The 27,865-nt window shown below is 39.2% G+C and overlaps 1 protein-coding gene across 1 annotated transcript; it reads right to left on the bottom strand.

The window, feature by feature from the left end:
- Positions 1–139: 139 nt before the first annotated feature.
- On the bottom strand, positions 140–27,833 carry LMAN1 (lectin, mannose binding 1). The gene is made up of 13 exons (XM_028103013.2): positions 27,567–27,833; positions 23,888–24,042; positions 23,699–23,806; positions 22,500–22,561; positions 20,500–20,599; positions 17,514–17,637; positions 15,293–15,351; positions 14,740–14,872; positions 12,909–13,102; positions 12,720–12,790; positions 8,423–8,576; positions 3,994–4,115; positions 140–3,428 (listed from the first exon to the last, which is right to left on the bottom strand). Exons 1-13 carry the CDS (start codon positions 27,802–27,804, stop codon positions 3,392–3,394), a joined length of 1,557 nt encoding a protein of 518 aa, XP_027958814.1. The 5' UTR covers positions 27,805–27,833; the 3' UTR covers positions 140–3,391.
- Positions 27,834–27,865: the final 32 nt, after the last annotated feature.

The following is a 27,865-nucleotide window of genomic DNA, read 5'->3' as shown; positions in this document are numbered from 1 at the left end:
AAATGAGACGGTATCATAATCCAGGCCTACTTGGAAAATAAATGACTACTTATTACCCGAGATCAATGAAGGAAAAAGTAAATTTACTAAAATATTTCTTTATTTGTTAAGGTCAATGTCATTTCTTGAATTCCAGCTAGCATCAAATAACAATCAGAAAAAAACACTTGACAAAATGTTATCCAATTGAAATTAACAGTGGATAGAAAATCCTTTTAAACTTTAAAAGAAATATATTAAACAGGCAACGTACAGATCTAAAAAATTGCAAGTGGTGATTTTACATTAGATCTTATAAATAAAAAAATCCCCCATATAATCGTCTATTCACTATTTCCCTGCAATAAGCACATGGACAGGAAAAGATAATCACATCTTAATATTCACAACTGTTATTTAAGTTCTTTACAAAGATTGTATCTCTGCAATGCACAGGGTCAGGCAATCCCTTATTCAAGTAATCTGTTTTCCCTAAGTTATCAAAAAAGTACAACTGTCTGAGATAAAATGTCACAAAAATTGCAATCAGGAAAGCAAAATGCTTTAGCAGGCAGACTTTGAGGTGGGAGTTTTCATGGCTTGACCATGATCTGATGATTTTGTAAGTTTAAAAGCTATCAACCAAAGTACCAAGAGCTACAGGCAACAATCTGGGTTTAGTCTGTGGTTGTTAACAAACCAAGAGTTTTAGTAAGGAAAACATTCATTGTAAGAATAAATGAATCAGTGCACATTTGCTAATGTCATCGAAAATGAAAATGGTATATTATGCTCTCAGCTCAGCTTTAAACCAACAAAACAAAAGAGTTTTCTTTCCCCACTCCCTATCTTAGTGGTTCTCAGACACTAGTGTGCTCAGAATCACCTGAGGTGCTTGTTGAAAAGTGATATTCTGAAGCCCTGCCCCTGAATTTTGATTCAGGTGGTTTGGAATGGAGGCCTGGAATCTGTACGCTTCACAAGCACACCATGACCCACGGACCACACTTCGAGAAACACCGATGTCCCTTTAATACACAACAAAACATTGTTTATTGTTCGTGGCTTCTTAGTAAAGTTTCAAGCTGAATAAAGCATTCAAACAATTAGAACACAAACAGGTACATTAAAAAAAAGTATTAGCTGTTATGTCATTGGATTTCTTTTTAAAAGTGGTATCACAGGAACAATGACTTACACTAAAATTTTAAAATCAATTTTGTTTTAATCCAAGGCACCTGTAAAATACTTGCTGGTGTGAGAGAAGGTAACAAATTTAATTATACAAAATAGTACAGAAATTAAAGAATCCTGGCAGTGATTGATTTTTCCACAGAGTAAACATTTTTCTTCAGAAATGAGCTACTTAAAGTCAATGATTTTGAGGAAAATAAACCGATTTTCAAATAAAATGATGAACAGCCTGCGCGAACTGCTTTACTGAGTGATTTTCAAGTAAATTAAATTACTAAGTGAAAAAGAAAAAGATTCACACATTTTCATAATAGCTCTCTCCACTTGAATTAGTAACGGTCAGCACAATTCCTCTCGAACTGTCGCCTGAACAATGTCCACTGCACACATATGCCTGGTGTCCCTTTAGTCCGTTCAGGCACACAAGACCATGGAGTTTATAACACTGGATATTTTGCAGCCTTTTATCTCAAGAGGAGTTCCCAACTTTCACAGCCCACAACTTAAATATTCTTCTGAAGGTTTTTTTTTTTTTTTATTTTCCCCATAGATTAAGAGCAAATCCTGTGATGACGGCTCTGGAACATGAATTTCAAAATGTGAATACCACAAAGGAGAAACACCAGAGAATCATTTTCTCTGTTAAAGTGACTGAAGTAGAGTGCGTTGTTATTAGAATATTCTTACTCAGCATTCCAGGATAAATGCTAATATAATTATAAAGCAATGCTAGGACTGTTTGTGTACACAGTACGAAGGAGGTACTGCTATAATGCAGAGGTCCTCATGGTCTTTGTATAGATTTTAGGCAGTCAGCCCAATCTGTAGATGGCATTTGAGAACATATTTATGAAGATTTGGAAGAATGGAATGGTACTGTTTTATAAAACAGTATAACTTATTTTGGATTCTGTGACAAATGAAAGATAAGTACTTAGCTAAAAGAGGTAAAAGAGTGTTTTGAAGTCGGCAAACACAGGTCTACACCAGCTGTGAAAACACCGCCAAGTCTGCATCTCAAAGTGTCCTTTACAGACCGATTCTGTAACACCTAGGACAACTACGGACAAAGACCACCACGACCCCTTCCAGGCTGACATTTCAAGGTTAAGCTTCCTAACAAGTGCTTCACAATATCCTTAGTTCTGGCATAAAAAAAAAAAAAAAAAGAAGAAGAAGAAGAAGAAAGAAAGAAAGAAAAGAAAAGAAGAGAAAGAAAGAAAGGAAGGAAGGAAGGAAGGAAAAAAAAGAAATCAGAAGTATTGATTCTATTTTTCAAATTTTGTCTTCAAACGTCTTAACACTGCTTCTATTCCAGCCTCCTTGATTTAAACGACACCAGATTGTATGGAGTGATGTAAACCAAAATGCAGTGGTAGGTTTTTTGGTGAACTTAAAATCTCCTCAGGACATGCAATCTGAGCTGAATTTACATACTATACAAAATGGGAGAAATAAGTTCCTTAAATTACAAACATAAATCCAAAAATTATTTTCATACTATGGAACTGATACCGTTGGCATGGAGACGTTCACGAATATGAGCCGTCATGAACTGAGCACACCACCAGGCAGAACCATAAAAACCGTTATGAGAGGAACATTTTCAACTCAACGGTTTTTCAGGCAAAGAGCAGCTATTAATTTTCCCCCAAAATTTCCTTTAAAAGTGAAATGCATCATTGATAATCAGAGGGAAAGATACTTCAACATTCTGAAGCCTATTATCTAGATCCTAAAGCTCTCAGACAAAATATTCTTTGATTTCAAAGGGAATTGTATTGGATAAAAGGACTGCTGGGGCCTCTAGACAAGACTCTGGTGATGAAATGAACAGGACGGGGGCTCAGCGCGGGGGCAGCAGGGCGCGTGTACTGATGTTAAGTAAAGAAACGTTCAACACTGGGCCTAGGGGTAACGTGCACATCTTGGGGTTGCCCCTCATTTCTATTATTTACCGTCTTATTTATCAATATTCTGTTCAGTGGCTGTATTCTACTGGCCAGAAACTCACTGAAATTTAAATAGATTTATGTACTATGCACAAATTTACATGTGTTTGTCTTTGTTTTAAGGTTTATTCTTACTGCAAATCAATATTTAAAGTCATTTTATATAAAATTTAATAATTTAGACTATGAAGCAATTTAAATACTTAAATTCCCTCAAAAAGACATTTTGTACATACATACATGATGTAGACATATGAAAATGGTGGTCAAAAGAATTTTTTGGCAGCTGCTTCTTGCTGAGTCCTACGGAAAAAGAGAAAGAAAAAAATCTGAAAGTTCTATATATTTTACTTCATAAAGAAACAGGATTGCTTAGAATTGAAATATACATTGCCTTTCGAAGTATAAAATGCACTAAGATAAGCATACTTTCTATACTTTCGAAGTATAAGTATAAAATGCATTAAGGTAAGCATACTTTCTATACATGCACTCCCACCTGACTGAAATAGACTAGAAATAATACTTGCTTTGCGGTAAACCGAATTTTACAAGTGCTGAAAGTTGTTACACATACAGATTACTTTGAATATTTAAAATTAAACAAATACAGGGGCGCCTGGGTGGCTCAGTCGTTAAGTGTCTGCCTTCGGCTCAGGTGATGATCCCAGGGTCCTGGGATTGAGCCCCGCATCGGGCTCCCTGCTCTGCGGGAAGCCTGCTTCTCCCTCTCCCACTCCCCCTGCTTGTGTTCCCTCTCTCGCTGTGTCTCTCTGTCAAATAAATAAAATCCTAAAAATAAATAAATAAATAAATAAAATAAAACAAAACAAATACAGAAAAAGGTTGAGTCAAATTTTAGACTTACCTATACATGATATAACCAATGAATAACACCGTTTGTACCACTACAAATATAACGAAGTGCATCGTCGATAAACATGATGGAAATGGTGGCAGTTCTGGGCATTTTGGTCTTTCATTTGATGGCTATAAGGCAAAGAACTATTACAATTAGTCCAAGTGGTATTTTAGAAAAAGAAATAAATGTGAAACCTTTATTAAATTCATGGTTAACTACATAAACTCAAGATTTTCATTTATTTGTCCTGTAAATATCTTCCACCCCCTTAACTTTTACCACCCCCCCCCTTTTTTTTAAATAAAGTTTACTTATTTACTCTTTTGGTCATCTCTATGCCCAATGTGGGGCTCAAACTCACAACCCCAAGATCAAGATTCGCATGTTACGCTGACTGAACCAGCCAGACACCCCCACCACCGAACTTTCTGAAAGAGGAATTGACACTGGAAGGCCTCTACCTTCACAGTCCAGTCACTAACACACTGCCATCTGGCTCGAATCTTCAGCATGATGATGATGATTTTTTGTGTTCCTGATGGTCACAGACCACGAATTCCCTGAACACACTCAGTTTATACTTGCTGTACTACAGTGATTATTAATAATATCCCCTTTATTCTCAAAAGTGTTCTGGTTCAGGCAATTACATCGTCACCTCACCAATGAACTGCCTGACAAATATAATGGCTTTTTCTTAGCCCTCATCCTCCCCAACCTCCTAGCAGCCAATATTACCAATTAGTATTTTGAAAAATGTTTCTTTTCCTATTTCCATGGGTATTCTTTCTATTTTAAGGGGGTAATTAAATACCAGGGACAAAGATTTAATCAAGGTATCCAGACCAGACAGAACAGCTTCTTGGATTAGCTGTTCTCAGTATGTTTCCATCCGTGGGACACCGCCCTGCAGTACATACATACCTCCCACAGCACCAGCCTGGGCACCGTAACACAGGCCCAAACTGGGAGAGAATAACCGCAAACAGAACTCGGAATAAACCACAGTGCTTTGGATGACAGGTAATGGTCATTAAGAAAACTCTTAACTCATATTTGAAAAATACGAACATCCAAGACATAAAAATGTAGATTTAGCAGTATCCGAAAATATAAAGGAGACAAGATTACATGTTAAAGACCTAAGTTCTTCCCTTCTACCACTTACTAGTTAATGACCTCCGGAAAGTTATTTAACAACATATTAACTTTCTTTCCTAAAGGATAATAGATATTTTTAAAAAACTTTTGAAGATAAAAAGCTCCACATAACCTATAAGGTACTAGAACTTCTGGGAAGGTAGAATGGGTAATATGGACCAACCACCTAGCAGAAGACAACTAGCAGAGCTAGAAACAAATCCAATCCAAAACAAACAACACCTGTCTGAAGGCAAAGGCAGTGAACAAAATGGCAAGAAATGATGGGATCAGCATTTTGGGGGGGGGTTCGTGGGGGAAGGCCAAAGAAAGACAACTTCAAACCCATGGATCAGAGAAGAAATTGGAATGGAAATTAGAAAGGGCCCCAGGATGGTTCAGTCAGTTGAGCGTGGGACTCTTGGTTTTTGGCTCATGATCTCAGGGTTGTGGGATCGAGCCCCACGGCAGGCAAAACTCAGGCTGGCTGAAGATTTTCCAAATTTAATGACAACTATAAACTCACAGAACCAAGATATTAAACCCCAAGCAGATGAAAAAGGAAACAAAAGCAAAGCATATCATAAACTGTTGAAAATCAGTATCAGAGAGAAAATCTTAAAAGCAGAGAAAAAAGACACATTAGGTACAGAGAAACAAAAGATTGACTTCTCATAAGAAATGATAAACTATGATACAGTCACATAATGGGGTTCAAGCAGCTGTAAGAGGAATACGAAGTATCTGTATACCACTATGGCCACCCCGGTAAGTGAAAGAAAGCAGAGAGAAGATAAATATGTATAGTCTGCTACTATCTGTAAAAATATAGTTTCTGCTTATATTAAGAAAAGCAAGAAACAGTGGACAGAGAAACGATAGTCCCCCCAGATTGTTCCCTAATAAGGAAGAAATAAAAAGCACAAGTGTAAAATTTAGCCTTCTTTGAATCTATCTTACTCTGTAGATGTGAGAAACCATCTGAGGTTTAGTCTAGATACAAATTTACAGGAAATTTACATTGAGTATAATTATCCATACAGTTGGGTTCATAATTACCATCTTGTTACTTATTTCCCATTTCCTTAATCTGTCCCCAGTCTTTTAGAGCTATTCGATATAGTCCTGCAAGAATAGCCTTGAGCATGCTGGGTTTTTTGGTTTTTTTTTAGGATTTATTTATTTGAGAGAGAGAGCACACACAGGAGTCAGGAAAGGAACAGAGGCAGAGAATCCTCAAGCAGACTCCCCATTGAGCACGGAGCCTGATGCGGGGCTCCATCCCACAACCCCGAGATCGTGACCTGAGCTGAAATCAAGAGTCAAATGCTTGACCAGCTGAGCCACGCAGGTGCCTCTAGGTATCTGGGTTTTTTTTTGCCAGTGTATCTGTAAAAAATGCTAGGTTCAATAGGCAAATGAATGTGTATTTTTACTATACATTGTTAATTCTCCTTCCTAAGGGTTGTGCCATGTTCTACGCCCTCTAACAATGTGCTACTAGCCTTGGCAAGGGAGTATGTTGTCAGACTTTGGCTTTTCGTCAAACAGGTGTGGTATCACAGGAGAGTTTTATTTTCCATTTCTCTTGTTATTTAAGTAGCTTCAGCATCTTTTCATATATGGTACAAGCTTTTTCCCATGAACACTCCGTTCATTTCTCTAGCACATTTTTGATTGGGTTGTTCCACAGCAAATTTTTAGTGTTGGTCATTTCAAGGAGACTGGACTGGAAAGGGAAGAGGCAAATGCTACAAGCTTTTGTGAATTTTTTTCTTTTTAAAGATTTTATTTATTTATTTGACAGAGAGATAGTGAGAGCAGGAACACAAGCAGGGGGAGTGGGAGAGGGAGAAGCAGGCTTCCTGCCGAGCAGGGAGCCCGAAGTGGGACTCGATCCCAGGACCATGGGATCATTACCTGAGCCGAAGGCAGACTCTTAATGACTGAGCCACCCGGGTACCCCACATTTGTGAATTTTATAAGGGTTTGGAAGCCAGTAAGTAAGTTAAGGAAAAACTTAAAACTGAAAAACTTGTAAGTACCACAGGTCTGTCATCTAATATTGTCTCTTATGCATGTTTAACTTTGAAAACATGTTACCTATCTTTAATATTTATGGCCAATTTCTAAAAATGTAGATGGGGCTTATACTTTAAAAAAAAAAAAAAAAAAAAAGGCCTGATAAACTAAACCAAATTCAAAACCAAACAAAAAAAACTTTTTTTTTTTTTTAAAGATTTTATTTATTTATTCATGAGCGACAGAGGGGGAGAGAGAGAGAGAGAGAGAAGCAGAGGGAGAAGCAGGCTCCCAAGGAGCAGGGAGCCCAATGCGGGACTTGATCCCAGGACTCTGGGATCATGACCTGAGCTGAAGGCAGATGCCCAACCATCTGAGCCACCCAGGCGCCCATAAACAAAAACAACTTTTTAAAAAGTGAACCAAGTAAGAGAGGAAAAGTTGCTGGAAAAAGAAGAATCTTGCTTAAAGAAAGAGGCTACCAATCATCCAGTGTCAGACCTGCGCTTCCTCAGAGCCCAGAGAAGTGGGAGCTACCCAGCGTCTGTCTCAGGGTCAAGAGATGTTCACCTTTTTTTTTTTAATGAAAGATTTTTATTTATTTATTTAATTTATTTATTTGGCAGAGAGAGAGCAGGAGAGCACAAGCAGTGGGAACGGCAGAGGGAGAGGGAGAAACAGGCCCCCTTTCAAGCAGGGAGCCCGATGCGGGGCTCGATCCCAGGACGCGTAACCAACTGAGCCACCCAGACGCCCCTAGATGTTCACCTTTTTAAAACTGTTTAAAGATATCATTACTGATAATAAGAGCCATTTTTTTAAAAGAAAATTTACAGAAAGAATCTAGAAAAAAGTCTGAGACTGTGACAGCTCCAATGATAGGAATAGCAATGTATTTTTTAAAAATTCTATTCAACAGGGTATGGAGGGGCGCCTGGGTGGCTCGGTCGGTTAAGCATCTGCCTTCGGCTCAGGTCATGATCCCAGGGTCCTGGGATCGAGTCCCACGTCGGGCTCCCTGCTCACCAGGGAGTCTGCTTCTCCCTCTCCCTCTGCCCCTCCCCCCCAAATAAATAAAATCTTAAAAAAAATTATATTCAATAGGGTATGGAAACATGGAACATAAAGACATTTGGATCATATGGAATAATTCTACCTTGAGTATTAAAAATGAACATTAGGATTAAGTAAAAAGTTCTAATATTTTCAGAATATGTGTTCTTTCTTTTCTAAGGAAGACTGATGATGATAAAAGTAGAAGGCAAGAGCTTACCATGTTTCGCTGCACTAAGTTGTCTATGTCCCGCTTCACAATGTGAAGGTGCTCTTTGATGTCGTTGAAGTGCTGGGTTGACTCATAAACTCCACCTGCAGATCCAGGATGCTGTATGCCGCTGACCAGCCTGACAGTTTCACTCACGGAATTCCTGAAACAGAAAATCCCTTTAGATAAGGGAGTTGCCAGAAAAATGATTTTTTTCAGTCGCGCATTTCAAAAGGTTAGATATACTTCTAAGCCCATTATATTAGATTAAAAAAAATCAATATTTAGAAATACTGAATTGTATTCAGGATTGGAAATCAATTTATAAAACTACAGTTTATGGGGCATCTGGGTGGCTCAGTTGGTTAAGCGTCTGCCTCTGGCTCAGGTCACGATCCCGGGGTCCTGGGATCAAGTCCTACATCAGGCTCCCTATTAGTGGGGAGCCTGCTTCTCCCTCTGTCTCTGCCCTTACCCATGCTCCCTCTCTCTCAAATATAAATAAATAAATAAAAATAAATGGAGAGGGAACTTCAGAGCGAGAGTGCCCCTCTTCGCTCTCTCAGGAAATGATGGATTCAGGTTATGGCTGTGACCGCCACGAAAATTTGGAGGGGTTGAAGGGGGTACTTCATAATGAACAGTGCAGGCCGACAACATCCAGTTATTAATAACTGTTGCAACTGGGGGATGGAGTATGAGGGATGGCTTTTATGCTCAACTTCTTTGTATGTTTGAAAATGTTTAATGAAAATAAAAATTGGCAAGGCATTCTGGTATGCTAGAAATAGCACCTGAAAGTGAGGAGATAATGAAACTACTTCTGACTGTTTTTATATTGGGACCTTTTATCAGTCAGGACCTTTTTTTCTTTTTCGGTAAACTGAAGGGAATTGTACTACATGTTTTTGCTAAAAAAAATTCTATGATTCTCTAAGGAGATGAAAATCCACAGACACAAACCGCCTATTCCACAAAACATAAATATTTCCTTTCTCTTTACGGTTTTTTTTCTGAAGCCTAATCCAGAAGGAAAAAAACCTCTAGAGGATAAATTTAGAAATCTGAGTTCAGTTTTTACCTTAACTTATGGTATGCATGACATTCGTTCTCAATTAGTAAGTGGGAGTTTATGAGGATTGCTAACTACTCTAAGTAAGTGCTTTCATGGATAATACAGCCAGATGGCTAGGATTTACTAACTACCAATTGAATCTTAAGATGTTCTAGTACCACTATTACGTGTAATAAGCAAAGCACAAGAGTATCTGGAATATACTACCATTCACGTAAGAAAGGAGGGGATCTAAGAAAATACATGTGTGGAAAAAGTACAAGAAGAAGAAACCAGAAATGAATGGGATAGGTTAGCAATGGGGGGTGGGCGGGAAAAGGCTAGAAAGGGGGGAAATGGGAATGGGGTGGTGGTGCTGAAGAGGGAGTGACACTTCAGTGAACACATAAATTTCGACTCAGAACCTCTCAGAACCATCGTATTCATGTAACCTTCACATACCCCAAATATACATGATTAAGATCAACCAGGATGTAGGACGAATACAAATGCTAACAAAGAACGTAACTCTGTTGTGAATGCACAGCATAACGGTACTGAAGACAGTGGGGAGAGAACTGAACTAACTAGCTGTCTGGAAAATAGTGTCTGCATTACAAATTATAAGGTTAGATGCAAAAGGATCTTTACATAAATCTATTAGTAAATATGTTCCTCATGGGGATATTAGTTAACAATTTGAAACCACTTTATGGGTACATTATGTGCACACTAAAAAAAAGTAAGTACATTATAGATAATAAAAACCAGGCTTCTCCCTCCTGGAGAAAGAATTTTCAAAGAAGGAAAGAAGAAGGTGAAAATCAACTCTGTAATGTTCAGCCTAGTCTAGTCCAACCAGAATCCAAAATGTCTGGATAATCTCAGGGTCTTTTTAATACAAATGAGAGTGATGGGTACAAAAATAAAGATATGTGTGTATGCGTGGGTTAGTAAACATTCATCTATTCCCTAGCTCTGTCACTGAGAGGGCCTAGGAGCAGTGGAACCACAGGGGGAGTGAGCACACGTACTGCCCAGATCTTGGGTTTTTAAGTACCTTTTTTCAATAAAAGGAACCAGGGCTCACTGGAGAAGTGGTTGATTCCAGAGCCGGGGCAGAGAAAACACAAAATGAGCCTGAAACATGGTGTAGCACCAGAAAGTTAAAGAAATGGTTTAAAAAAAGATGACAGTTTGTTGAAAGAACACAGAAGCCAACCTGGAGGAGTTCTTAATTACCAGAGCAGAACAATTTGAGCAGTAAATAATGATAGTATGGGATTGTAACCCACAGAATACATATCCATGAGCCTGTATGACATAAATAATTGATTAAATAAATAAATGGGGCAGAAAAGAGCCGGTCCTTACAGAATTCCAATAAATACATGGGAAGGAATGATGAAAAGAGAAAAAAAAAAACCCCAGCATTTGGGAAATACCTCATTCTTGTTTCAGGCAAAATGTCAGTGGATGCTACAATTAGCAAGCAAAAGTTTAAACTGAAACAGGATATTTATATCTTTACATAGTCTCAAAGTACCTTTCCCAAAATATAATTAAGCATCAAGGGAAAGACAGTAACTTTAAAGTAGAGAAAGCAGGAAAAAGCCACCATAACCAAGTGATCCCAGCCAACAACAGAAATAAGACATACTGACATCATGAACATGATACAGTGTTGTATCCTTGTCAAAAATGCAGAACCTCCATCCAATCATGAGTAAACACCAGACAGACCTGAATCGAGAGACAGTGGACCAAATAACAGCTTAATGCAGAAACCGTCATGGTCATGAAAGACAAGAGAAGATGAACTATTTCATACTGCAGAAGTCTAAAGGGATAGAACTAAATGCAATGTGTGCTGCTGGATAGGATCATGGAACAGAAAGAAGGGCATGCGTGGAAAACGGGTGAAATTTGGATAAGATCATTAGTTAATAGTACTGTAACGCTGTTCATTTCTTGGCTCTAACAACTGTGCTATGGTTACGTAAGTTGTGAACATTAGGGGAAGATGGAAAGGAATATAATGGAAATTGTACTATTTTTGCAATGTCTGAAGTCTAAAATCAGATCAAAATAAAGATTTTTTAAAATAATGTCACATGACCCAGTCTATTTCTGAAAGAATTTTTTTTAAAAAGATTTTATTTATTTATTTGACAAAGAGAGCAAGAGAGCAAAAGCAGGGGGAGCAGCAGAGGGAGAAGCAGGCTCCCCGCGGAGCAGAGAGCCCGATGCAGGGCTCGATCCCAGGACCCTGGGATCATGACCTGAGCCGAAGGCAGCTGCTTCACTGACTGAGCCACCCAGGTGCCCCTATTTCTGAAATAATTTAACTATTCACTTAGGATCATAAATATTTTAATCATGAGCTCACAACTTAAAGATTTTTAAAAATGCGAGACAGTAAAAGTGAAAAGAAGAACCAATCTGCAGTTACAAGTGGGGCTGCCTTTCATCTCTAGGTGTGGATATTATCACCTTGTGTGTATTAACCGAATACTGTTTAATTTTCCAGTGCTAAAGAACTCACCTTGACATTTTTGTTTGTCAAGGGTTGTACTGGTTGGTGCAATGCTCTAAAAAGTTAGCTTATAAAATGTAACACTTTGGCTGTTTCTCTACTGTAGGCATTGAAAGCTGTTAATTATCTGTGTAAGTGAACACTTTTTAGAAACTTATCATTCAAAGTTCCAAGGACACGGTAGCTCTTCTCTGTTCCAACCCTGTCCAGTCTCTCTTAGACTACAAGATGGAATGGAAGAGAGGTAGTCATACATAGCATATTTCCTTGAAAATGGTTTCCTTCCATCAAAAAGAAGTTCCTGCATCAGGCATACGTGTATTACAGTTCTACAGTGCTATGCATGCTTACCCTTCTAGGATTCTTCACAGAATTGTTATATATTACACATATTCTTTTTATTTTAGAAATATGTGAATACTTCTGGCTGTCAAGTAGCTGTGACAAATGTATTTTTTTAAAGATGCTAAAGCATTTTTTTCTCCTCTGCCTTAGAACAATTCAAACATTTAGGCCTACTGGCAGTTTCTGAGTATCAAAGGTTCCTGTATATTCCACTCCCTGATTTATAAAATGAATCTGGAATGTGATTCTTACCCTCATGGGGAATTCTTACGATAATAATGTGCTTGCACAGAGGGAGAGAGAAGCCATGGATTTTGGATTTTGGATTTTGGATATCACCTAACACTTGGACGTGGCTTCTGTAGACTTACTTCATTTCATTTACTTGTCTCAGGATCTCGTGCTGAGTGTTGACAACAGTATCCAGCTCTTGTTGGGTGATCTGGAGGAAAACAGAAGAACCCAGTTCTGTAGGAACATATGGCGGAGCAGCCTTTCCGCCATCCATCCTCCTCCATCAGAGGCTGCCTAAGGCACACATGCTTGCTTGCAAAGCTTACCCGGCCCTGCTGCCCTGGGACTCCTGATCCTCTTTTAGCGATCTCCTCTGTCAAGGAAGAGACGTATCTCCTCTGTTCATCAAGAATCATATCTAACTGGCGGTTCAGCTGCTTGATTTCAAGATGGATACGATTCTGTCCTTCAAAGATTTGTCTCAGCTCGCGGTCTCCTACACTCTCAAATATTTCATCCGCTGAAATGGAAATTGCATATTAAAATGATCAAAATCACCAACACATGTAGTTTTTTTTTTTTTTAAGATTTTATTTATTTGAGAGAGAGAGAATGAGAGATAGAGAGCACGAGAGGGAAGAGGGTCAGAGGGAGAAGCAGACTCCCTGCTGAGCGGGGAGCCCGATGTGGGACTCGATCCCAGGACTCCAGGATCATGACCTGAGCCGAAGGCAGTCGCTTAACCAACTGAGCCACACAGGTGCCCCACCAACACATGTAGTTTTGGAAACATCGTAAGTGACTTGGAGGTATCAACATATACTAAAATTAGAACATCACCAATATGATCTACTCCAGTGGTATGACCTCCTCCACAGTGAACATGCAGATAATCAATTCAATCATGACAACATTACTATTTGTTTTTTGCCATGTCTGGTGGCTGAACACCTATTATAAATTAGTTCTGAATTTTTTTCACCTAAAAATAATTTCCTTTCAAATATACTATACGACTCTATTTATATGAAAAGGCAAAACTAATCTATGTTACCAGAAATCCGGAATAGTGGTTGCCTCTGAAGAGGGAGGCTGACTTTGAAAGAGGCATGAGGGAACATCTTGGGGTGATAAAAATATTCTATGTATTGACCTGAGTGATGATTAAGTGGGTATACAAATTTGTCAGAATTCATCAAACTATGCTTTTAAAATTTGTGCCTTTCACTTAGGTAATGAATTTAACAATGGAGTTGAGAACAGCTGATTTCCCTTTTAAAGCTGATTGTGCTGGAAATTATTTCATTCAAACACTTACTACAATAAGCTTCAGGATATACTCACAAATCATATGTGATATTTAAAACAAATTCAAGAAGAGAATTAAATTTATTTTTCATTTTTATCTTCTTTAAGTCTGATTTATATTATTGATCATTTAGAGAATCACAGGGAGTACAAAAGCTAGCTATGGGCCATATTAAATACAGCTTTGATCATCTGTGCTGGTGGGAACAATCCAGATAAAAGTTAGCAGATAATAGAAAGCCACTCTACTTGGACTTCTCGTGTTTTATTTTTGGCACACAGCACACTTAAGTTCAACATTGGCTTAGACTAATTATTTTACAATTTGCAAATTTTCAAGTCTAGAGTTCTGTCGAGCAGTAAGGGGAGGAGAGCTAGAGAATCATTTTATATTACTTTCACAAGAATTTTGATATTTTTCCAGTATTATCTCTATATTAATAAGGTAATGTGTGCCACTCAAAGGAAAGGCATAAACTTTAGATGATTTCATTCCACAAATATTTACTGAGTCTCAACTACTAGGTCAGCATTGGGTTCTTGATGTTTTTTAGGTGTCGGGGGGGGGGGCAGAGCAGTCAACAGGAAAACAGAATCCCTGTCCTCACAGAGCCTGCACTTCAGGGGATCACTGTTCAAGCACATCACCCAGTATCACCCACTGCATGCTTTCCTAAGCCACGCCCTTACTGGTAGAAACATCAACCTCCAACCCTTGTGATGGCAGAAGATTTGCTTATAGATTGCTTCTGGAAATGACTTGGATATGCCAGACAAGAGCTCAAGGATGGGATGAATGCATGTGCCACAACCCCTGTGCAGCTCTGAGCATAGCTTCCTCCAACTCACCAGGTTGCCCCTGAAGGTCAGGGTGGCCCTTCTGGAATTCCTCCTTTTTTTTATCCAATTCTTGTTGAAAGTGCTCAAATTCTTCCTGATACTTTTCTTTTTCTTTTTCTGAAATTTCTTTATCTGGGGTAGGCTTTTTTGGAATTTAGGAATAGATCATTAAAAAAAATTAAAAAGATAAGAAAATAATAAACCTCAATATACTTTTTTCCCCTTCATTTGAACTACTCAACCACTAGTTGAAAGGTTAACATAAAAATGTAATTTATTTAAATCAAAACCATTTTACTCTTGCTACTAATAATTACAACAAAACAGTAACACTAGCAACTACCATTTATTGAATTCACTGTCCTATTTAATGCTTATGACACCACAAGGTGGCCGGTACCAATGTCTCAGTTTTACCAGTGAAGAAATGGAGCGGTACAGAGGTTAAGTCACTTTTACAAGATCAAACAGCAATAACAGGCAGAAACAAGACCCAAATCTAAGTTGGGCTTCCCAAGTTTTCAGCAATAAACTTTGGAAAAAAAAAAAAATGTATACTTACCAGCTCTTTCCCAGGCTCAGTCAATTGGAAAGTCAGAAAAGAAAGGACATCATGGTCATCTACAAATTAAAAAAAAAAAAAAAAAAATCTGAACAAAGTTCCATAACAGATTTTTATGGTTGTGAAGTTACTTTAGAGAGATCTGTTGCTTTAAAAATAATCAATATGAAAAATAACAAAAATCAGCTCTCATCTGGTAAAGGCAATGGTGCTGTGAGCTTAGAGATAAAAATTCACCAGAAAGATTTACATCAGAGATAAACTAAAATTCATTTTCTTTTATCCTAAACCATAATATTTAACAGTGTTTAACATATAACAGATGTTTAATAAATAAGGGATCAGGGAATAAACAAACGAGGGGTCAAAACAAGCCCAGACTCCTAAATCTGACACCAAGATCTTCCCATATTTTCCCACAAATCTCCCTCACAGGCTGTGTCCCAACCAAATGAGACAAAATCCTGTCCTTCATGTGTTTCCGTTCCTGTCTCTCAATCTTTCTTACAGTACTTACCGCTACTTGCCTTACTTTCTTGTTACAAACTTGACATTGCTTTGTGCTGGCTTACTGGGACAGTCCTGATTTATCCATGTTGTCCTGGCATTACTAATAGCATCTTCTTTTATTCTCAAAACATTCCAATTTAGATAATATGACCACCCTATCTATATACATCATTCATATTTGTTTCCCTCACACAGCAGATATGAACAATTTTACTTTATTTAAAATCATATTTTAAAAATCAAATTAATTTCAGGCTGCTTAAGCTGAAAACGGACTTAGCAGATCAAACCTCATAATGCTGACCTAAAATACCAATCCTGGCTAGTCATGTCTGCACAGCAAGAGCAATTAATTCCAACTGGAAATCTCTATGCTTTCTTCCCGCTATTATGGAGATTGAGATATACAACCAGATGGAAGAGAAAATTGTAACACTCCAAGTGTGTAAGTTATGTAACTTTTCAGGAAAAGATGTACAGCGTGATAGAGCACTGGACCCAGGAGTCAGAAATCCAAACCAAGTCCTGCCTTGGTTTGGCCGCCATTACTGGCCATGTAATATTTATAATGTACTTTAATCCAAGATTTGGCAAGCTTAACTAAAAATAAGTAAAACAATCTATCCTCTCTCTCCCTCCCTGTGATGTTGTAAGGAACAATTATATATTTGAAAATAATAAAAAATTATACAAAACATACCATGTAAACACAAGATGATATATATTTTTTTAAACACAAGATGGTATTAACGTCGAACGAGAAGTTCATTTATCACCAAATGTGGGGCAAAAATGGTAAATGTATCTTGAAACTTTAGTCCCCAGGGGCGCCTGGGTGGCTCAGTCATTAAGCGTCTGCCTTCAGCTCAGGTCATGATCCCAGGGTCCTGGGATCGAGTCCCACGTCGGGCTCCCTGCTCGGCAGGAAGCCTGCTTCTCCCTCTCCCACTCCCCCTGCTTGTGTTCCCTCTCTCGCTATCTCTCTCTGTCAAATAAATAAATAAAATCTTAAAAAAAAAAAAAAAAACTTTAATCCCCAATAATATTTCCTCAGGCTACCAAATTCATTTAAATGTGCTGTGACAACTTTCAGGATCCTAAACCACTTGGCAATTAACCTATTATAGCCTTGACTTTAAATGTCGACCATCACATGATCCTGGAGTCCCGGAGAGTCCCGCATCGGGCTCCCTGCTCGGCAGTGAGTCTGCTTCTCCCTCAGACCCTCCCCCCTCTCATGCTCTCTCTCTCTATCTCATTCTCTCTCTCAAATAAATAAATAAAATCTTTAAAAAAAAAAATAAATGTCGACCATCAGTTGTATGCAGCCCCAGCCAACTCTATACCTACAGAATATCAGTAGAAAATGAGCAGATTCAAGATACCAAAAGACCAGCTCTGCAGACTATGTAAAGGTTACAGCTCATCCTAAAAGGTTAAAAGTAGGGCGCCTGGGTGGCTCAGATGGTTAAACTTCTGCCTTCGGCTCAGGTCATGGTCCCAGGGTCCTGGGATCGAGTCCCACATCGGGCTCCCTGCTCAGCGGGGAGCCTGCTTCTCCCTCTGCCTCTCTCTCTCTTATGAATAAATACATAAAATCTTTAAAAAAAAAAAAAGGTTAAAAGTAAGTAAGTCTGCATTTCTCCAAATAGACTATTCCCAATGAAACTCAATACACGAACTTTTAATATTAAAAGATAGCAAGATTTACCTGCAAGACCTCCAGTTGCAGCAGATATTCCAAAATGCCCTTGAGGAGGGATAACCATATTGTCCACTCTGGCACAAAATTCATAGTCATTTTTATCTGGTGTGAAGCCATTATTGATCATTACCTAAAAAAAGACATACTGCAGCTATAGCTTTTACAAGACATTATAAAATTAATTTCAAATAGTCAATTTATGACTAATTGATCTTTATACTTGGTCTACTAACCGTCAAAAAGCTATCAGTTTTCTCTCGCTATTATAAAGGGTAATCCCCTGTCCATGAAATTACCTCACTTATTTAGCATCATTATACAAGACATTTCACTTTAAAGTTTTTATCCTACAAAGTGTCAAAGGCTTAAAGAGAAATATCTGATAATGTTCCACGAAACTCTTTCTAAAATAGAAGACTCAGGGAACCACGATGACTTCCTTTGAATGGTTCATACAGAAGAGGGACCAGACTCGTTCCGAAACCCCAGTGTTAGAGCTCAAACGAATAGGCTGAATTTACAATTTTTACCACAGCTAGTTGAGAATTAAATATAATTATATGAAATAGATTGCTGTGCAAGGAGTAAGCTTCTCTTTATTCAGTTGGGGAGGGGGTGTGACTGGACAGTGGTAAGTTAGCAGAGAGACAACAGAAGGGACAGAAGTCATATTGACACAAAGGCAGAAAATGAAAAAACTAAAAGGACACCTAAGTTTCTTCTCTGCAGAATGTATTTTTGAAGTAATAACCCAAAATGTCTTAAAAAAAAAAAAAAATCTTGGCATCCCAAGGCAGCACAGGAACCCGGCAGACACACAGGTACCCTTCTCCTGATCCCAATTAAGCAGTGGCCCAGGCTTTCACTTCCAACAACCCAGCGTAAGGGTGGCTGAGCCAGAGGGGAAGCCAGGGGAGGGCTGTGGCGCCAGAGTGGGGCACTTCTATTATTACTTACAGATGCAACCATCACTTGTCAGTGACTGGTAGGATTTAGTCGCATAGGTAAAATGATAGAGTACACTGTCCGCATTTTTGGCAAGAGAGTGAGACATCTGTCAATATGAAGGGTCAATCTCTTTGTGACGTAGGACGGAAACATGTGAACTACTACCATTCTTTTAAAATTCTTTTTTTTTTTTTTAAGTAGGCTCCATGTCCAGAGTGGAGCCTGATGCGGGGCTTGAACTCACGACCCTGAGATCAAGACCTGAGCTGAGATCAAGAGTCAGACGCTTAACCGACTGAGCCACCTAGACGCCCCTACTACCAATTTTTTCAAACCACCTGCCATTTAGTTAGCTAACATTAATATTCTGTTCCCTCTGATCAGTAATGCTCCAATTTCAGTTTACATCATTTATGAATGGTTCTCCTCTACAGTGCTTTAAATCAGAATCAACAATCAGTAAGACATTTGTCTTTGAGAGATAAAACACAAAAAGTATTAAGTTAATCAAACCCTAATTCTAACACTAAAAATTTTCAACTATTCCAATACTTTTCCCTTGAACCTGAACAAACTGAAAATCCATTAGGAGTCTTTACTGCCTAGTACTAATTCTTTTATTTACTTAGGATTTTATTTATTTGACAGAGAGAGAGAGAGAGAGTGAAAGAACACACAAGCAGGCGGAGCGGCAGGCAGAGGGAGAGGGAGAAGCAGACTCCCTGCTGAGCAGGGAGCCCAATGAGGGGCTCGATCCCAGGACCCCAGGATCATGACCTGAGCCAAAGGCAGACGTTTAACTGACCGAGCCACCCAGGCATCCCAGGATATACCCACTTTAAGTACTACCCTGAACTCAATTTGTCTATATAACTAAACTCATTACCAACTCCCAACCTTCCCACTCCTCACTCAAACTCAAAAATGTGCTGCTTCTTAGCTTAGTTGTACAACTGGCCAGAAATCCAGGAACTATCTCTGACTCCCCCACTGCACACACCCTCCCACCCCCAAGCACAGTCTCTCCCTCCTAATCACCTCTCCTCCCTTCTTTCCTCTCCCCTGGCTCAGACCACAAGGGGAGTCTTGCAGGGAAGACGGCTCTCTCGGTTCAAATCACAGTTGTGTTACTTATGTGGTATGATACTAAGTTACTTAAAATATCCCATATCCCATTTCCCCGTGTGTAAGATGGGGGTGCCTGCCCCATAGGGCTATTGGAAAAAATAAGTGAGAAACTGCACTTAAAGTACAGAGCACCAGGCATGGCCCATTACGTGTAGTCTCCTTTCACAGATACCATTATAAGAACACTGCTGCCTAAGTCATCTACCCAAACTACAAATAGGATCATTTCACTTTCCTGCTTAAAACTTCCAACAGTTCCTTACAGGATAAACTACCCGAGGCCTGCGTGACTTGCCACCACTGACCTTTCAACCCCACTCCCCAGTCTGCTCTATCCTCCAGCCATTCCAAATCATGTGCCTTTCCCAAACCTTTCACCAGTCCCTGTGCCTGTTTTCTCTGCCTTGAATATGCATCCCACCCTGGAAATCTCCGCCTCCCCTTCCTGATGCAGCTCAGCTCTGAGAAACTGTTCCTGACCTTCCCCACGCCCACTTGCAGTTACAAGATTCCAACCCCTTGATTCCTTAATGGTATGTGTGCTGTGACACGTCTCCCACCTAGCACAGTAATGTTACACAAGTGTCTCCCCTCCACTAAACTACAAGCTCTTTGGAGAAAATGACCTTTCTCTTACTCAGATTCGTATCTGGATGGCTCGGATATGTGTGTAATGTGTGGCATCTAGCAAGTAGGATGGTCAAACATGTACTGACTGAATGCAAACCTACGGGAAAGGTTTTACAACACATGACCACTCAGGCCAAGCTCTGAAGCCACTTCCATTCTCTCTTCACAACGCTGAGTACATAAACCAATATCCAAATTTACATGCCTTTAATTTTTATCAGATTCAGAATGGTAAGTCCTACCAGAATACTGTTCATCTGAGTATCTCTAAGTGCATGTTACTTACCATCAGTGTTTTCTGGTAATACGTAATCTTTGCGCGGACAGGATAGGGTTTATTACGAAAGTCTCTCTGGCAACTTGCTAAAGCTTGATTAACACCATCGCTGTAGTACGAAGAAAGGGAAAACAAACAAAAAAGGTAAGAAAGCTTCTCAATATCTAAAAACTCACTATTTAAAATGATCACCATCCAGAAAGATAAAATAATATCAAGTTATGACAGTCTTGGGATATTTGGAAGTTACTTATTCAGAAGACACAAAGTTTTTTGTGTTTGTCTGTTTTTTAATTTTATTACGTTAGTCACCATACATTACATCATTAGTTTTTGATGTAGTGATCCACGATTCATTGTTTGCGTATAACACCCAGTGCTCCATGCAGTACATGCCCTCCTTAATAGCCATCACCGGGCTAACCCATCCCCCCGCCCCCCTCCCCTCTAAAACCCTCAATTTGTTTCTCAGAGTCCGTAGTCTCTCGTGGTTCGTCTCTCCCTCCGATTTCCCCCCCTTCATTTACCCTTCCTTCTCCTAATGTCCTCCATGCTATTTCTTATGTTCCACAAATAAGTGAAACCATATGATAATTAACTTTCTCTGCTTGACTTAGTTCACTTAGCATAATCTCCTCCAGTCCCATCCATGTTGATGTAAAAGATGGGTATTCATCCTTTCTGATGGCTGAGTAATATTCCATTGTATATATGGACCACATCTTCTTTATCCATTCGTCTGTTGAAAGGCATCTCGGCTCTTTCCACACTTTGGCTATTGCGGACATTGCTGCTATGAACATTGGGGCGCATATGGCCCCTCTTTTCACTACATCTGTGTCTTTGGGGTAAACACCCAGTAGTGCAGTTGCTGGGTCAAAGGGTAGCTCTATTTTTAATTTTTTGAGGCACCTCCACACTGTTTTCCAAAGTGGCTGCACCAACTTGCATTCCCACCAACAGTGTAAGAGGGTTCCCCTTTCTCCACAACCTCTCCAACATTTGTTGTTTCTTGCCTTGTCAATTTTTGCCATTCTAACTGGTGTAAGGTGGTACCTCAGTGTGGTTTTGATTTGAATTTCCCTGATGGTTAATGATGATGAACATTTTTTCATGTGTCTGTTAGCCATTTGTATGCAGAAGACACAAAGTTAATGCACAAGTTTTCTGTGATTCCTGTCAGAACTCGTGGATAACGTCAGAAGCCAAAGCTACCATGGGCCGACAGCAAAAGGAAAGTTCTACTCCTCTACCTGAGAGAAGGACAAAATAGTCCTTTACGTCAGGGCAGAATCGAAATACATATGGAGCTTTTAAAAATGTAGATGCCTAGATTCCACCCCAAGTCAACTGAAGCAGACTGACAAGGAGGTTGGCCTTGGCACCTCTGGTTTAAATAGCTCCCACAGGTGGTCATGACAAACTAGAAGGATCAAAAATCACGAAGGTAGGAAACAGTAAACGGAAGTGCAGATGAGTAATTTTTCTTACAGTTCACTGATCGGCTCAAAGGTAATTCCTCCCAAAACAAACATGAAAAATAAAAAATGTACATACCTAATTCATACACATCATAAATATACCACTTAGAAATTTTGTAGCCTATTGAGAATCTTTACATAAAGCAACATGAAGGATGAGTAAGGTGGTGTAAATTGCTCAGCCATTAGTTTGGTCAAGGGTTTCAACTTTATTTTTCAAAGATAAAGATGAAAGAAACATGATTAATGGCATCACCGAGAACCAGGAACATTTTATAAATCTTTCAAAATATTATCTAATTTTAGGTTCAATAAAACAACTCTTTTTTATGTTTGAAATCTGAGGTGGTCCATAGAATGAACTTTAAAACAGAACCAAATTAAAATAAGACCTTGTTACCAAGTTTCAAAATACATCAAGAAAATTAATAATCTTATTTCATCCGAAAAATATTCAAATTTGAAACAATACATTTTATAAGGTTTCCAAAAAGCTGCAATCAAATAATATAAAAAACACACACTTACTTTTGATGGTCATAATGGATTTGTCCATTGTTGCCTATAATTACTATAGCAGGATTATTTTTCTAAAAATAAAAAGAATGTATTTGTTTTAAAGTCCTTAGGTCAAAGAATTCTAGATCATTCTAGAAGTCCTATAAAGTCTCTTATATCTCTAAAATTCTAGGACTCAAAATTTTAAAATAATAGAAAAGATTTCCACTTATTTAGAAAAAATTAGTAAACTCATAATCATTCAAAAAGTCTCTTAACACCTCAGTAAAGATTGATGATGTGCCCTGTGTGAATAATCAACTACAACACATATTTGAGGATTCACTATGTGGGACCCAAGGGAGATTAGTAACAGAAGGACTAATATACCTCAGCATTCAAGGAGTTATTAAGTTTTCCTTTAAATTGCTAATAAAGACCTCTGACAATCAGCAGAGAAACTACCAGCTGAAACAAAGATCAATCTTAAGGCTGCAAACACAGCACAAGTTAATGTTACTAAATCCCAAGTACATTTTGTTCTGAATTGTTTTAGGCTCTCTTAACGACATCCTCAGAGATACTGGCGGATCAAATGGAGGGATTAACATATGAAAAGGTATATTAATATGTGAGCTAGTAGTAGTAATGCATAGGGTCTTTTCTTGAAAACAGACTATAATACTAAACACTGCCGGTTTCACTGCCTACCTCTAAATGACTCAGGCTTATGCATCAAAATTACTAAGCACATACAGAGCACCGGGGAGGGAGGTCACTGCAAAGTTCTAAAGAGTAAGAACTCCATTACAACCTCAAGTTGGTGTATGACAAATCAGGAGCAAAGAGCTTAAATTTCTAAAGTCTCAGTTATATAAAGACTAATCATCATACTTAGAATATATTTTGGGGATTTCTCAAACTACTAACCTGACAAAAGTGTTAAATAAGCAATATTTCTCATAGCCTAACTTTTGTTAGCAGATATGCTCAAGTAGGTAATAGTCCTGACAACAAATATACCTTTCTGGGCGCCTGGGTGGCTCAGCTGGTTAAGCGACTGCCTTCGGCTCACGTCATGATCCTGGAGTCCCGGGATCGAGTCCCACATCGGGCTCCCTGCTCAGTGGGGAGTCTGCTTCTCCCTCTGACCCTCTTCCCTCTCGTGCTCTCTCTCATTCTCTCTCACTCTCCCAAATAAATAAATAAAATCTTTAAAAAATATATACCTTTCCGTCATTGTCGAAAGAATCAAAAAATATTCCAACACCATTCCACATATCAGCTGATCCAAACACAGGACCCTCCAAGCCTTGATTTTCTGTATACCAAACTGCCTGTAAATATAACAAGGGACATTTAGAGGCTAGTGGTATATGCATAGATACACACTTTCTAAGTTAAAGAAGTTATCATACCAGGCCATCAGCTCCAATTCGACCTCTTCCAGTCACTCTAAATGTCACCTCAACTTCCCAGTTCTCAAAGGCTGCTTTTGTCTTTGTCCACACCGATCCTCTTTGGCTTTTTAAAGATGGTGCTATTCGAATTTGATCTGAACTTGGAATAGCATCTAGAACAAATATCAGGGAAGAACTTTAAGTTATAATTAGGTAAAACTCAAGGAACCATCACCAAACTGTTCCATATGCCTACAGAGATCTAATTTTAACTCGGTAACCTGTACAATAATTTTGTTCGGAAAAAATTACATGTTGACAGTTTTAACTTTAAAACTTTGGAGCTTTTGGGGCACCTGAATGGCTCAGTCAGTTAAGCGTCTGCCTTTGGCTCAGGTCATGATCCCAGAGACCCAGGATCAAGCCCCGGGTCGGGCTCCCTGCTCAGCGGGGAGCCTGCTTCTCCCTCTGCCCCTCATCCCGCTTGTGCTCTCTCTCTCTCTCTCTTGCTCTCTTCTCTCTCTCAAATAAAATCTTCAAAAAAAATAAAATAGTAAAAAAATAAATAAAATACTTAAAAATAATAAGAAAATAAAATTTTAGAGCTTTCTAACAACCTTCCCATCCCCATCTTTTGAATAGTGAAATACTTCTGGGGGGAAATAAAATTAATGCTGTAATACATTAAAAATTCAAGGGGCAGGAGGAAGGAAATTATGGCTTGAAGAGCAAATCAACTATTCGATTTGAGGTACTTGAAAACTATCCTTTTTCAAGTACCTCAAAAACTTGTATTTTTTTTAAAACTGTGAACTATTTTACCAGTTTATAAATGTTAGAAAGCTCAAACAGTGTGAAAAGAACATACCACTAGGAATCAAGAGACTTATTCCTAGTCTCAGTTCAGCTGTGTGACTTTGAACAAATAATTCTTACTGTCTTGGGTTCACCATATGTTCACCTGTAAAATGAAGGGGCTGGGCTCAGTCACTTCCATAAACACCCCAAAACTTATACGCAAAATTTTGTGCATATATATTCTTCTAAGGGAGAGGGTCAACTGAATTTCAAGTCAATAAACAGTTCTTTAGTTTCAGCAGATTCTCAAAGAGAATTGTGATCCCCAAAATGGTGGTTTGCATCTCCAAGCTAGGTTCAAATCCCAGCTCCACCACTTACTAGCTGTTTAATTATAGGCAAGTTATTCCATCTCTCTAATAACCTCATAGGCATATAATGCACAGAAGTACTTCAATAAGTGTTAGCTAGTCCTGTTATAGAACTAGATATTATTAAAGCACCTATCAGGCCTAAGTTTGAACAATTTTAACATATATATCCTCTCAGCTATTAACCAGTTCTTACATCCATTCTGGGAAATAATTGTATCATGTCTTTACAGCTAGGAAAAACTGACAAAAGACAAGTTGAGGTACTTTAGTAAGATCAGTCACTGTCGCCATCACTTTCAAGCACTTAAAGGTTGGGGCAAGCCTCATGGAAAGAGTGGTGGACACAGAATCAGAAGACCTGGATATGAGTTGTAGTCTCCTGACACTAGCTATGTAACCTTCTCCAAGAACCTTAACCTTTCTGAGCAGCAGTTTTTTCATCTCTAAGACAGGTAACACCTGCCTTGCCTACAAACGATCAAATCAGAAATGCAGGCGAAAGAGCTCTGAGAACTACAAAGGGTTACAAATTGCTGTGATCATTTTTGTGCCCTTATGAACCCAGGATGTGTACTAACAGTACAAAAGGACATTAGAGTTAAGAAAAGAAACACCATCGATCTGGTCTTCATTTGGGGATGAATGTAATAGGCCATGTTTAAACTAAATCTTAAATCTCTATTTAAAAAAATTGCTCTAAATAATGGATCTCAGGGTAAAATTAGACGGGAAAAAACGATCAATGGAGTTAAGAAAACAATGAGACTGTAAAAGTTAGTGATAATGAAAGCAAGGGGTATTCACAGCAGGGATGCCCAGAGTCAGTATGCAGAAAAGTCATGACTAAAACACTAGTCCCTTTATTTCAAATTCAGTCTAGTCATACAACTTTAATTCACCCAGGGACACGACCTGACATTTTTGCAGGAGACAAGTTTAGTTGGGTATAGGCTCTGTAGAGAAAGTCAAGATAGCTAACTTGAGTAGTTGATTAACATTCTTAATTGGCTGATGTGTGTGGTATAATAAATGTGAAAGACAGAAGAACAAGCAGGCAAGGGAGAGATGCAGAAGTGAAAAAGTGTGAGCAAATTCATTACCACTACCGAAAACTTCATCATCACTCCAAAACAAAAACCAAAAACCCTCAAAACTTGTGTTTGGTACACCTGCAGCATCTTTGTATATTAGGAACAATGTTACCTTGGTAACAAAAGCCCAGCAATATATCCTTGATGAGTGGGCACACAGCAAATGCCTGCTGAATAACAAAATAACTGCACTCTATTTCAAATACTTAATGACTTGGTCATTAAGGCAAATTGAAATTTTATACTTTCAAATTATACATTAATTTCAGTGAAATGGTCCTTCCTAAAAGTGTGTTTCCTACTCAGTAATTACTTTCTAGAAATGGAATATTTTGTTTCAAGCACTTGACATTCTAAAACGATGTATACAAACCTTATATAAGTGATTGTTTAATTACACAATGATGGAACTCAAAATGCCAGAACTTCACACCCCATAAAAAGGCATTTGCCACTTGTTTCAAAGGGTGCATCTGATGGTCACGGAACAGAGCTTACAGCATGCCAAGTGTTATGGCTGATTCCTTAGTCAGCAGTGACACATCATCACTAGAAAGTACAGATACATTTTCTTTCACATATGTAAATGTCTAGCAAGGCTCTCTTATCTACCAACAGTGACACAGAGTGAATAAAACATGGAGCACAGATTACTTTCAATTTTCAAAAAAACTAAATACAACTTTTAAGAGGCTGTACATGTAATGTTATTTTAACATATCAAGTGCAGAAACAATACCAAAAAATATATATATCCCTTCTACTAAATAAAGGGATGAGTGGGACTCTTGTTACATAATGTGTTGATAAAACTGAAAAGATCAAAGATCACACCAAGTCACTGAAAGAGGCAAATTCAAGGTGTAGCAGTTCCAAGAGCGTAACAATGTCCTCGGACATAACAAGACTTAAAAACAACTCTAAAATCAATATATGCCAGCCATCTCTGGAGTCGTCAGGGGGTACAAACTGGAGCATTAACCATTGCTTACACCGGAGAAAAGACAGCAGGGGAGGACGTAGGAACAGCGGGAAAGGAGGTAGGGAAGCTGCTTGAACAGGTCTCAGGTTGGGATGGCCGGGGGTGGGGCTGCGGGACGTTCGCGTAGAGACGTGGCGTTAGAGTGAAATGCGATGCTTAGAAGACAGTTTGAGTGCTTGCAAGTGTAGGAAAGTAACAAAACACCTCCAGACTCAACGGAAAGAACGGACGAAATTAAAGAAAGGAGGACAGGAGGCCGAGGGGTGGGCAGAATGGGGAGAAGAGTCGGGCGCAGGCGGAGAGAGCCCTGCGGACCAGAGCCGACCTGCAGGAGGGGCTGCTGAGAAGGGTCCACCGCGCTAGTGGTGTGCAGCAGGAACAAGGTAAAGGAGAGGAGAGGAGACGCAAGGCGGGGAGGGGACCCTGGCCCCCCGCCCTCTTTCCCGGCTTACTCCCCGCGTGGGCCCAGAAGGGCACTGTCCCGTCGCTCTGCACCAGGTGCGGTCCCTTGAAGCTGTATTTGTACTCGAAACGGCGGTGTGGCGACGCGGCTGCGGTGCCCCCGGCACCAGCGGCCGCAGGGTCGCCTCCCATGCCGTCGCTCCCGGCGAAGCGACTAAGCGACAGCAGCACGGCGCAGAAAAGAGGCTGAACTCTGGCCAGGGAACCCCATTGCCTGGATCCCGCCATCTTGGATTCTGGGAAGCGGAGGCCGGCGGGAGGAGGAGGGGCGCGGGAGCTGCGGACGGCC

Source organism: Eumetopias jubatus, unplaced genomic scaffold (assembly GCF_037043125.1).
Source record: "Eumetopias jubatus isolate StellerSeaLion01/CBP00866 unplaced genomic scaffold, mEumJub1_p1.0 scaffold_16, whole genome shotgun sequence".
Taxonomy (NCBI): Eukaryota; Metazoa; Chordata; class Mammalia; order Carnivora; family Otariidae; genus Eumetopias; species Eumetopias jubatus.
This window is presented reverse-complemented; position numbering and strand designations above follow the sequence as displayed.